The sequence below is a fragment of the Sinocyclocheilus grahami genome, unplaced genomic scaffold (assembly GCF_001515645.1).
Source record: "Sinocyclocheilus grahami isolate Dianchi unplaced genomic scaffold, SAMN03320097.WGS_v1.1 scaffold407.1, whole genome shotgun sequence".
NCBI classification, from domain to species: domain Eukaryota; kingdom Metazoa; phylum Chordata; class Actinopteri; order Cypriniformes; family Cyprinidae; genus Sinocyclocheilus; species Sinocyclocheilus grahami.
This window is the reverse complement of record NW_015505586.1, coordinates 719,942-733,614: the sequence shown is the minus strand read 5'-3', so window position 1 is coordinate 733,614 and position 13,673 is coordinate 719,942. Positions and strand designations below refer to the sequence as shown.

Below are 13,673 nucleotides of genomic sequence, written 5' to 3'. Positions count from 1 at the left end.
ATATATAACGATATTTATAGTTAACCATAGCTAATTATACAAAATAATTCTGAGGAACTGTACCTGGACGACTCAACAAGTGAAAATGCAGGAGGAAATTACACAGTTTGTATGCATGACAGTTCATGTGAGTTAAACAAATATTTTGTTCCATTTATGCATTTAGGATTTTCAGTTTTATTATTTTTTGTGTTGCATATTCTTGCAAAGGAGAGTTGACTCACCAACAGCGAGTAAATCTTATGAAAACAGCGAATTTTGAAACAAGTTTCATGTTTATGATCCGTAGTAGGCTATTATCAGAACTAAACTTACAATATATAGCCTACACCAGTTGATGTGTGTTTGGGCGCGATGCTTTAATTAGTTTCAGTGGTCCAATAGGCCTATATAGAATGATATTTGATTCATTTACAGAACGATTGTATTTTTAGGCATTTGAAAGGCACACATATATTTGCCGTTTAATGATGTTTAATAACAATCCACGGGTGTTGACATCTGCTTGGTAGCGAGCGTGTCTGAATTCGCTTATTTACTCTTCATTTAACCGATCGCCTCAAATTACCACATTCGGCTTAAAGCGAATTGGAGTTACTCTGTCACTGGTTTTCCGGTAGACATACGATTCAAAGAACCAAACAAGTCACTGAATTAAAAAAAAATCATATCTAGCCATGAAGCCTTTTTTGTAAAACAAATTTATTCATTTAGGAATAGGATGGTCTTGAGTAGAAACGTCAGTTTAAATAAAACTCTCCGTCCCACATAATGGGTTAACCTGATACTGCCATAACATCACAGAAAAGAAGATCCACAAAACAAAAGTGGAACATTTCAACAAGACGTACAATGGTTCACAAGCTTAAAAAAAACTCACTATAAATAAAACAAACTTTGCGCTTGCGAACAGCACAGTCTTTCATTTCAATAAAACCTAGTTCATAAATGAACAACAAAAAGACTACACCGATTTGGACAAAACCGACATTCTAAAAAATAAGTGTAAACATTTATGAGTCAACACTCTCCCTCCATTTCGCTTTCTTTTTTGTTTTTGAAATACAGCCTCTTCACGAAGCCATGCCTTTTTCATCGAGACAAACTCTGACGGCAAATAAGTCAGAAGTCCAATATTCTTCTACAGACGTTGATTGCTTTACAGCTTATGATAAAAAGCTCCTCTGCAATACAATTTATTCTGAAGTCCCCGATATGTCGTCATAAAATGCTTTAAAACGGACAACTCATTGAGATTAAAAATAGTTTCTTTATTTAAAAACGAAATTGAACTTCGATTCTTTTTTTGCGAATCAAAACGTTCAAGTATCCGAATTACTTCAGTCTTTTTTTAGGAGTCTTTCAAATGTGGGTTAGGGGTAGCGTTCCGTTCACACCAGTCCCTGCGCTCTGATAGTGCGGGTGGACGCTGTGTAACCGACTGCTCTGTAGGCTGGGGTGCTCGGCGCTGTCTCCTCCGGGGGGCAGGTACATGCTTATCATATCCCTCAGGTCTCCCAAACAAGCACGCTGAGAGTGAGAGCTTATGGCCGGAGGAGGAGAGCTGGGTTCCGTCTTGCACACTGAAGCCATGGAGCCCAAACCCATTGCACTGGAAGTTTGCTGCGTGTATGCTGGTGACATGCTGCTGTAAGTGGACGCGGCGTTCATGTAGGTCTGGGCCGTGGACATCATGGGGTACTGAAGTCCCGCCATGTCGTACCGGTGCATCTGCTGGATCTGGGGGCTGTTCATGCTGGGATGCTGAGAGTAGGCCAGCTGGTCCTGCATGAGGGAGTACGCGCTGTTCGTCCAGCCGTTCATGTGCGTGTAGTCCATCCGCTGGCCCACTGACACGGCGTTGTTGACAACGTTGGCACCAGGTGCCAAGAGTCCTCCGGGCAAGGAATACTTGTCTTTCTTCAGCAGGGTCTTGGTCTTCCTGCGGGGACGGTATTTGTAATCCGGGTGCTCCTTCATGTGCATGGCTCGTAAGCGCTTGGCCTCGTCAATGAAGGGTCTCTTCTCGGTGTCAGTCAAAAGTTTCCAGTCAGCACCGAGGCGCTTGCTGATCTCAGAGTTGTGCATTTTGGGATTCTCTTGTGCCATCTTCCTCCGCTGCCCGCGAGACCACACCATGAAAGCATTCATAGGCCGCTTCACCCGGTCCTGGTCGCTGGAGCTGTTGTTTTTGCCGCCCGCCGCCGAGCCCGTGTTGGACTGCGGAAGGGGGCTTTTAATCTCGGTTTCCATCATGTTATACATTCAAACGAGTTTGAAGTGGTGCCGCGCACTCGAACGAAAACGCTGAAGTTTAAGGAGCCTCACCAAATAAAGTAGCCTGTAGTCAGTCAAAAGTTCGGAGAGATAATACTCTGGTCAAGTGAGAAGCACCGAACTCTTTCAAAAGTCTCCACACCTGTACCGCGTGTCTTGCTCTGCTCTGCCACGGAACTCTGCAAAGTTGTGCGCTAAGCTCAGCTGTTAATAGAGGCTCGGCCATGTGATTTGGATTGACAGCATAACAATGAGCTCAGCGCCGACCAATCAGAGAGCGCCTCACACTCCGCCATCCAAGCAATGCGCTGCCTGTGCACTGTGTTTCGGGATGAACTTTAAAGTGGGATAAAATAGCTACATCAGGGGCATCTTTGCACTTTTGGCAAAAGTGATCACTTTGCAAATATTGTTCTAAAGCGGTCGTTATTCACTGAGAATGTTAGCCTTATACCTACTTTTGCAGTAGGCTACAGATTAGGTTATGGATTTCGAATTTTCCCCCGAAAAATGCAGAAACTGATAAGCATGTTTAATTTGTTGCTTAAAATAAAGGCAAGAATCAGGTTAGATCCTAGTTATTGGAATCAAACTATAAACTTTGTCACTTGCAATGGCACCACAAAGGCACAAAGATAATCGTTAGGCCTAATTAAACAAATATTGAATATATAATTAAATTAAAAGCTTGATTTGTTTTTTTTTTTAAGAGATAGGACAATCTTGCATCCACCAATGCAAAAGCTTGGCTACATCAAATGGTAGGCTACAATTTTGCCTCACAATTAATACAGGATTTTAATTATTATTATTGTTATTATTTTCAAGATAATCTCCTACATAGGCCTAATTAGAATGTGGGAATCAAAGCTCTTAAAACTGACACTGATTAAAAGTACGATTTTAACATCAAGCACATTATTTACGTTCTTTGTCTCATATTTTTTTTATAACTTTCAATTTGTTGCTTAAAATAAAGGCAAGAATCAGGTTAGATCCTAGTTATTGGAATCAAACTATAAACTTTGTCACTTGCAATGGCACCACAAAGGCACAAAGATAATCGTTAGGCCTAATTAAACAAATATTGAATATATAATTAAATTAAAAGCTTGATTTGTTTTTTTTTTTAAGAGATAGGACAATCTTGCATCCACCAATGCAAAAGCTTGGCTACATCAAATGGTAGGCTACAATTTTGCCTCACAATTAATACAGGATTTTAATTATTATTATTGTTATTATTTTCAAGATAATCTCCTACATAGGCCTAATTAGAATGTGGGAATTAAAGCTCTTAAAACTGACACTGATTAAAAGTACGATTTTAACATCAAGCACATTATTTACGTTCTTTGTCTCATATTTTTTTCAACAGCATAATAGCATGCTATTACACTATAACACTATTACATTATAATTGTGTAAAGACAAACATTCAACAAAAATTGTTGTTTTAAAAAAAATACTCTTCGCAGTTTTGTCAAGTGTCCACGACGACCTTGTGAATAGAAAATTAATACAGTAACGCCCCCCTGTGGACCAATACTATATTGTTCTGAAGCAAAAAAAAAATCTGACGAGTGACAATATCTACAAACAACTCTTCTAAAAACGACTTTTTAGAACTGCCACGCCAGTGTGGAGTGTAGGCTATGTTAATGATTTAATTTGTATACCACCAGTTACTGTCAACTGCAATCATTCCGCGTCTTATTATGTGATTTACCAATGACTCCAGTCGTAAGACGTGTTTCTGCTGGGAGAGGGTTTCTGTCTCCCGGGGAGAACTTACACCTTCCAATGGGTCAGAATTAGCACATCGTCCATCGAGAACATCGTCATTTAACACATTCAACGCCACTGAGACTGAACGATTACAGTAGCCTACTGAATATTCACGATGGACTTTTAACACCACACACTAACGACTCGGCCATTTAGACAAGTTTCACCGTGTGTGACCGATTTGTAGGACATGTAGCCTAGGCTACACCAACACGTCTCCGTTAGGCTATTTACTTTCCAAACTACTCTTAACAAGTGCGAGTGTTGTTACCCGATGTTGTTATTCAGGCCCGAGGTTAATTGTAAAGCAGGGCATAAATTATTCATCATATGGCAATTTGAAAGAGTGATCTGGTTAGGCTGGTGTAGCTACTAATTAAGCATTATAATATAGAGAAAAAATAATAAATCATTGCCCATATATATGCTACGATTTTATTTTGACAGTATTTTTTCCTATAGCTAGACTAAATTCAACACTTAACAGTGCCTTTAGGCCTATATGTGATTTAGAAATTATCACATTTTCACTGACAAATAAAAGACAATTCTACTTTTCAAGGAGAATAAGTAACCATCCCCCAAAACAAAAACGGTGGATCTTTTTTTCACGTCGTTTTCACTTTAGGCAAAAAAAGTTAAATCGTCATTTGGAACATCATTACATTAATATGAATATAGCGGTGCAGCAGCAGTTCTAATTAGAGACTTGTTCCACGAAACCGGTGATTTATCCGAGTGGTTTCAGGAACATATCCTCTTGTAATCTGCTTATGGAAATGTAGGAGACAGCGGGAAAAGGAAAACTCCCAGTTACCCGGAGCTCGGTAATGAGGGCTTCTGTTCTCCAAATTTCCCAATTAACGTGAGCTAAGGCCGAGGACCACCAGGAAAGCCTCCCAGTGTTCAAAATCATTGAGCTCCGAGCCACAAGGCTTCGGAAAATCACTCACGTGTGTGATGGCCGAGCAGTGAATTGTCCATTAGTGCAGTAGGCAATAGCACTGTTCAAATGACCCGAATAGTCTAAAACGGTCACTGTGCAGCAGATAAATGCAATAAGGAAGCCATTGTGTGTTAATTAGGCTACCACTCAAAAATAAACGGTAAATGCAAACCTATATTTATCTGTGCCATTGATAAATATCAGTTCGTTACTGACTTAGCCTATGTCACATGTTTGAGCTGTGAAATTTAAGATTTTTATTAGCTGAACGTTTTAACAACTCGTTCTGTCGTGATGAACTATTGAGAGACCAACAATATCCTAACAATAAATCACCACAGGACTTCTATTCTTTATCAGCGTGTAAAGTCCTTTTTTCCGAGCCCGTGGATTCACTTGTTAATTAGCTCAACCTAAACAATTACATTGGAAGTAAATTATAACAAAGCGCACGCAGAGCCACAAAAAAGACACCGTGTTTCGACTCTAATAAGGGTATAGCCTATATACAAAGTTTAAATAAGTGAATTTGATAATCCAATAATCTCGCACGCGACACACCCACTTTAAGAAACAATAACACGAGCCAAAATTAGGGGAAACTATCATTATTTGAAATTATTTTTATCTAAAGAAGGCATTGTTGTAGCCTATACAGCAATACTTTTTACTATTTGTACTTGATTTAAAAAAGTAAAAACACAAGATAAAATGTATATAAATGATATATATTAAAAATTCCGAATAGAATAGCCTAATACATTTTGGAAAAAGTTTCAAATTAGGAATAATATTAGGCTACATATATTTTGTCTAACAAAATATGAATAGAACAAAAATACGGTTAAACTCTAGCCAAAACGAAACAATAATAATAATAAATAATATTAATTTAATCATCACCTCACATTTATGAGATCAGATAGGGTAGGCATATGTCGCCGAACCATTAACCATTGCCCCGGAATCCATTTAAACCTCATACCGTGTATGAATTAATAACTTTTTGTTTCAACTCACTGGCTACGAATAAGGCCAGAGTTACCATGGTTAACAGAATGATTTTTCAATTGCAGGCACAATAAAGACCGTCTCATTGGGATTTGCATGATTTTTGAACCGAATATGCAAATGAAGATGCAATTTCAGCACGGTCTGTTATTCCTATTGTATTTCGCTGAATGGTTGCGTCCCCTCTGGTTCTGACACTGGTCAAATAATATTCACTGCTCAATTAAAGAAAAGAGGCTTGAGTTTGACCTTCTTTCAGATGTCACTGCGAACTACTGGAATGATATCCTGTTTTTTTTATTTAAAGCATATGAGTTCGGTCTTTAAATTTAAATCAGCAGTGCTGTAAAGCTAATTTAGCCTATATGAAAAGGACAATGCTATTTTTTTTACCGAACTTATTTTACTTTAATTCATTTTAGGTATTTTGAGTCACTAATACGCGAAAAGCGTGCTACTTGTCGATGTCATGTTACGCATTTTTCCTTAGGCTATTTATCTAACGGATTTATTTATTTGAAAAAAGTTGATTAATAGGCGCATTTCAATGTTGCAATCGAAACAAACTATATGAATAATAAATATTTAATTATAAACCAGCTTTAAATAGAGAAATATCACAAGACATTGTCCATTCTCAGCACGTTTGTAAAGTGCGCTTAAGCACTTTTGCTCAATCACCTGCAGAGGATAACCTAGGCTATACCGATTGAATAAAAATGGGACTCAATGCCTCTAATGCTCGAAAACGTCAGAAACATTTATTTTCAGTTAGCCATATAAATGATCCTGATCCATGATCCTGTTTGTCAAAAATAATTATTAAAAAAAACTTTCATTTCGCAGTTTACATTTCTCAACGAGTATAAATAAACATGAGATTCCTGTTTTTAATTTCATTTCCCAGCGAATTTAAGACAGATTTTTTTTTATATACAGGAAATGTGTCCATTCTCAGCACGTTTGTAAAGTGCGCTTAAGCACTTTTGCTCAATCACCTGCAGAGGATAACCTAGGCTATACCGATTGAATAAAAATGGGACTCAATGCCTCTAATGCTCGAAAACGTCAGAAACATTTATTTTCAGTTAGCCATATAAATGATCCTGATCCATGATCCTGTTTGTCAAAAATAATTATTAAAAAAAACTTTCATTTCGCAGTATAAACATGATATTCCTGTTTTTAATTTCATTTCCCAGCGAATTTAAGACAGATTTTTTTATATACAGGAAATAAAAAATAGAGCTGAAATCAAATGGTTTTAGCATTTGACAGTGTAAAAATGACTCACTGAAAATCCATATATCCATTTCTTTGATTTTCTTAAGTCAAATTCCATTACCTGCAGGGAAATGTAGCTACTACAGGTAATTCACTGTTGAAGACTAGAGCATGTGTCTTCCACTGAGGTCCACCGCCTGTTGCTTAACTGTTTTGTCATGTTATCATACAGTTCAAGAAAAGATAAGCACTTTTACCTGAAAAAGAAGAAATTACATATCCATCACACTCTAGATATAAAAGGATATTTAAAAAAATACCACTGATACAAATGACATTCTTACCATCTTAAGTGATTTAATTGTCCTGGTTTAGTTCTGTTTGTCACAAAACTAATATTATCAAGTACCTCGCAATCACACCTAATTGTGGTGAGCTTTCAAATGAATGTCTTTAGAAGCAAGGCATGCTTGTCTAAAGCATGTGCCCTACATACAAATACATACAGATGTGTTTTATGCCACGTATGTATATATTTACAAGGAGTAGGATCATTTTCCCAGTAAGCACACAGTACATAAGAGAAGTATGTTGCAACAGAAGAATAAAGGCACATTTGAGAAGCTCTTTAGCCCAGTCAGTGATGAATAGGATTTCTGATCTAATGCAGCATGAAGCTAATGTGCACACATCATCTGCAGGGACATTAAGGCATGCAGCACATGGTCTGAATACACAGTCCCTATTTGCTCCCCAATGACAAAATTTTTCTACAATATCTTTAACTTTCAGGAGGACAATTTTAAGCGAAACATTAATAAAACCACATTTAGTACATGATGCGTTAAATGAAAATAGTTTTAACTACATTTATTCTAACCCAGTGAAAGCTAATTTCAATTAAACCGCTGATTTAATTTAGCAGAAAATTACTATAAATACAGTTTTGATTAAATCACTGAGCAAATTCTAACAGCACAAGCAATTGTCTTTGAGTTTGGAGGTGTTATTAGCTTCAGCTAAATGTGTCTGTGAAGGAATTTATCAATGTGTTAAAGCGGTATCTCTGTCTCCTGCACATCAGCAATGTGATAATGTTTATAATGTCTCTAGAATAAGTGTCTGTCAGACAAACGATTAGGGTGTCATGCCTAGAGCTGAATTTTTTCAAAACACAAGACAAGAATAATGAATTAAAGTAAAATGAAAAACTTACATTTACAATTTTTTAAGTTCCATATAAATAAATATCACATCCTGAGCAAAATACACAGAAAGCATTTTGTTAACTCTGTGTTGTCTTTTGTCAGTCAGACTTGCAGAAATGGATCAGATTTGCCATCACTGAAATGTCATCATTGGCTAATTACAGACCTCATTATTTCCCATGTATCTTTTGAATCATTTCCATGTACTACAGTTTCTCCAAAACAATAGAAACTTTCTCTTTTTTTGTTTAGCAGAGAATGCTGAGTTGTCTGATTTTGCTTTGCACCAAATGTGGCAAGCAGATGGCTTTTGTTTTAAACATAATTAGGATCCCACTAATCTGGTGCCTTTTAAGAATGAAACAGTCGCTTCATCAGACCTTCATTAGTTAAGATAATATTGTGAAAATGCACAATTAATTTGCAGGATATATCTTTAATTAATTAAATACACCCAATTTTGTAATAAGTAATGATTAATGCCACAAAGTTGTTATCTCTAAATTATTCGAAAATTAATACGTAACGATAATACTTTCTGCATTATTAGCGAGAACTGAGGTTTTGGCTGTGGCAAAATCCTGAAGAACTAATTACGCCGGGTAATTTATTAAATCTGGAGGAAAGAAACAAACAAGTATAAATTGATATATTAATCATGGGCTTCATTACGTTAATCTGCGAGTGATTTGAGGTGAAAATGACGAATCTCTGTTGAGCGCCGAGCACTTGATAATGGAGATACTGGCCATAAATTTACCCTACATAAAGGCCTCATTAAAAGAAGCATAATTTAATTAAGAGTTAGCCATCGCCCTCCAAATGCATTAATTACCTTGGTATGAAGAGATGAGTTTTGGGATTACTGATGATTTCATTACGGCCAGTGTTGCTGCTACTGTGGCAGGGACCTGCTGTTGTTGACAGGATAATGGATTGGGTGCCTGGGGATGAATCTGTTCACCTTGGCAGAGAGAGACACAGAGGAGACACACCGGACCCTCATAAGTGGACACTACATAGTGCACTGCCCCAAATGTTTACAATAATTGCGTCTCCTTAAAAATAACCTCCTAGGTTTAGTCCACCTACATCTTTATGCTTATTAAACTCGTTACATTAGTTGTTCTGTCAGTACAGTTTGACCCGTCAGGGAGGAAAGTCCTGATGGACCAAGTTATTTAGTAATCTGAACAGTACTTAAAATGACCCACTTAAAGGTCCTTCGGGAGCAAATGTGCATTATTGCCTTACTCTATTTTTATCATGTATTCTCGTTTGCCACTAATATGGCAGTTTGCCAACCTGCACACAAACACCCTCTTTCTTCCGCTCTCTCGCTTTCTGCTGGGGTGAGAAGGGCGCAGTAGGGCTGACAGCTCAAAGCCCTGGAAACTGACATGTCAATGGCAGATACAAGCTGTTGCGTTTGCACTGGCGGGGACACTTTGCAGACGCTAACTGCTTCCTCTCTGTGACAGCCTGACAAAGACATTCGACTACCTTTCAGAGCTACGTATAGACTCCATATCTTTAGAGACTTGTGCCGTCTTTTTGTCAATAAAACCTTTTTTGGTCCAAATTTGTTATATGTTAATTAAAAAAAAATTATGTATATATATACCCCCCCCCCCCCAAATATGCCAACAAATTAGGCAAGAAATTAACCTGTAATCTCAACAATTTTACATTTTCAATAGAATTTAAATTAGAATCATGCAGAATATTAGAACATTGGAAGTCTTTCAGTCTGAACCCTCAAGACTGATGATTAAATAAGGAAATGGTTATGAATACTCTTTAGGGAGTACTATCAAACAATAATTAATTCATGATGCAGAACTGATGCAGAATGACTGCTTTAACAAATGATGACTTAACAGAATGACAGCCCATGACTTAATTTGACACTGATGAACAACAGGAAGTCTCACAAACAACAAATGTTTTTGTGTCAAAAGTAAAATCCTAAAAACGGTTCAGTCTGTGTAGCCTCTGGACTGAAGTGTAATGCTAATAAAATCCACCCACCCCCACCCCTGAACAAGCCCCCCCTCCAAATGTACTCCAGCCCACAGCTGCAGTTTTCCAGAAAGACACTCACCATTGCACAGCCGCTCTTCTAAATCCTTCCCTCTGCGTCTTTAGGGTCCTGCAGACTGTTTAGCTGGAGAGAGCCGGGTAAGACTATCAAATCGTGCCGCTTTGAGCCGAGACAACAGAGAAGGGCAGGCGAGCAGCAGTCTTCCACTCCGCAGCAGCGCCGAGCCGAGCCCTCCCTGCACTGGGAGCCATCGCATTCAGCCAAGATTGCTTCATACAAAAGTTGACAATGCCCCAGTGAAAGCCATTGTTGATATTCAACATTTTTTAAATAGCTGAGCAGAATGGACAACATGGCAGACCACAAAACTTGGTAGGGAAACTGACCTGGAGCTCCTGAAAAACACCACAGCATATGACAGAGAAGCAACTGAGAGAATCTGAAATAAAACAAAACAGAATGTTACTTTTGAAGGTTAGACAAGATGCCCAGTGCTCACGGTTACAGCAGGACTGGAGTAATATAATATAATATAATATAATATAATATAATATAATATAATATAATATAATATAATATAATATAATATAATATAATATAATATAATATAATATAATATAATATAATATAATATAATATAATATAATATAATATAATAATTATTGAAAGAAAGGGGGGGGCGACATTTTGCAAAGGATAAACTTAACAGGCCAAATCAAAGCAACGCAAACATGTTCCTAAATTACCATATAAATGATGACCTTTCTGTGCTCATCCATTTCAGCCTTTAATTGTTGTTCTGATTGTCTTGATGGCTCCTGACAGTAAGTGGTGTTTTATTTCCATCTTTGTCAAAATGTCAGGCACAGATTAATAAAGACATTTAACACAGCCCTTGACACCCATCTGTTAATATGCAACCTGGGGCAAATGAAGCCTTACATAAACATAGAGGGAATTATTATAGGTTAATTTGATTTCATAATTAGATATGTATATGTGAGGTAAAGAATTTCTGTTGTATTTATGTTCTCTATGCAAAGTGGCATAATTCAGCTTCCCAGAGGAATAATGACTATTTCATTAAGAAAAGGTGAGAATCACTGCTACTGTGACCCAGCCCGTAGCCCCATCTAAAATCTAAAAGCCATCATCACATTCACACCCCACCGACCACAGACGGCTGTTATCCACATCATTACCATACATGCCACAGGGGGCAGTTTTGTTTCACTAAAATTACATTGTTACACTATATCAAAACATGGAGTTTAACTGCTGCCACTTATTATGCATTTGTTTTCCAGTAATTATGGCTCAAGAATTATGAATCAAGACTTTTAGAGGAACTTAATTTGGACTGCTGTGAGGTGTGCTCTGCATCTGGTCTGTGTGACTTCCCAGGGTTTAAAGTATGGGATTAGTCACCCGGAAAACTGTCCATCTGAGCAGGAGGAGGCCACTGGAATTGCGTAATTATATTGATCAGGGACAAATTACAGCTTTGACAGCAGAGGCCGGCCCGGTCTGATCTTACAGGTGTGTAGGGGAAGAGAGAGCAAGCTGCAGGGAGAAACAGAGATCTTCCTGGAAATCTACGTCAGTGGCACTCATCTCAAACCATTACCTGCCATCAAAGTGCTAATTTTACTCTGCACATTACACCCAATCCTCCTCGTCCAACCCCCGCCACGCTGGGCTGAATGGGGAAGCCTGGTGGGAAAACGACATTCAATCTGCCGGCTGCCCCATTCAGGCCAAATTGTCAAATGATGGCTCTCCACCTCTAAAGTTTCAGGAAATGAAAGGTGGCACCGGCCCTGGGCTGGGCTTAGTCGAGGACTGAAAGCAGTTGAGGGAGGAATAGGGAAAGAGAATAAAACCCCCAGCATCCATATTTTGTGCAAGTCTACACAAGGAATATCAGATATCATGAATTAATAATTCATAAATTACATATCTTTGGAGTAATTGTGCCACAATTTGCACATGTCTATATTTTGCAACCTTGCCTTGTGATAGAAAAGGTCAATTATCTGATATTTTAAGACACTTAGACCTTGACACAGTCATGAGGCTCTGCAGAGACTGTTGTCACTATGATATTTCTTGCATCATGACATTTTTGTTACTGTATGTTTTTCCCTATATGACTTGGATGCTGAATTTTGTGGACAACATTTTCAACAACTGTTCTATTTAAAAAATACTTTGTGCTCCTGCTTAAGAGTAAATATATGAAGCAAAATATGAAACAAAAGGTAACCGTTTGTAATCATGTGCAACCATATAAAGCTGCTGGAACACAGCACAGCGCAGAAATGTGAGTACAAACACAAGCACACATGTGCGAAACAAAAGCGAACTCTTCATGGCCAAGGCATACAGCGAATATGCAGAAATATTGTACTCAACGTAACCCCCCTTCCCACCCCACACCCGGAAAGAGGGGTGTTCTCTGTGCTAATTAAGTGCTAATGGTTGTGGCCCTGCAGAGAATACTAATTAGGATTTCTATTCTTCTTTTGGGTGAGCATGTACTTCAACATGGCCTAATGAGGGGAGGCAGGTATGTGTGTGCTGTGTGCTGGGTTAATGGGGGGTCCACTCTCAGGTCTCAGGGCTGTGGGCTGAAGAGGGGGGCGTTTCCTGTGCCTTGGCCTCTCTCACACAGAACCACACACACACACACACACAATGAAAGGAAGAAACTCAATCAAGATTCCTAGTATATCTACACTCTCACTCGGTGCTCTCTAGCCTTATCTATACTATATTCTATTTGTATTTTCAAATATCACCATCACATCGTAAAGGGATAGTTCACCCAAAAATGAAAACTGTTATCATTTACCTCATGTCGTCCCAAATCTGTATGACTTTACTTCATGGAATATAAAACAAGAGTTTTTGTCCATGCAGTTGAAGTCAATGGGGGTCAAAATGACAATGGACCAATTTGGCTTTCAAAATATCTTCTTTAAGGTGAACTGCACCTTTAAGGCCTAAAGTTGACCTGAACATAACAGTAAGTACACCATCTAAACATTTCCACTTACAGGAGGACACAAAAATTACATTGATGAACATAAAACACATAGATTAATCGTCCTCTAGTCAGTAGTGACAGGAAATGTTGCAAAGTAACTGTACAAAGTTCACGGAGTTTGCTCTT

General features: G+C 38.1%; 1 protein-coding gene and 1 long non-coding RNA gene across 2 annotated transcripts; both read right to left on the bottom strand.

Moving 5' to 3' along the window:
- Window positions 1-685: 685 nt before the first annotated feature.
- On the bottom strand, window positions 686-2,610 carry LOC107550783 (transcription factor Sox-3). Its single transcript, XM_016232161.1, has one exon. The coding sequence runs from the start codon at window positions 2,263-2,265 to the stop codon at window positions 1,363-1,365; it is 903 nt and encodes a 300-aa protein (XP_016087647.1). The 5' UTR covers window positions 2,266-2,610; the 3' UTR covers window positions 686-1,362.
- A 4,666-nt stretch (window positions 2,611-7,276) lies between these two features.
- LOC107550749 (uncharacterized) lies at window positions 7,277-10,738 on the bottom strand. The gene is made up of 3 exons (XR_001604697.1): window positions 10,559-10,738; window positions 9,290-9,418; window positions 7,277-7,503 (listed from the first exon to the last, which is right to left on the bottom strand). It is a non-coding gene; the product is annotated as an uncharacterized lncRNA (long non-coding RNA).
- Between the last annotated feature and the right edge of the window lie 2,935 nt (window positions 10,739-13,673).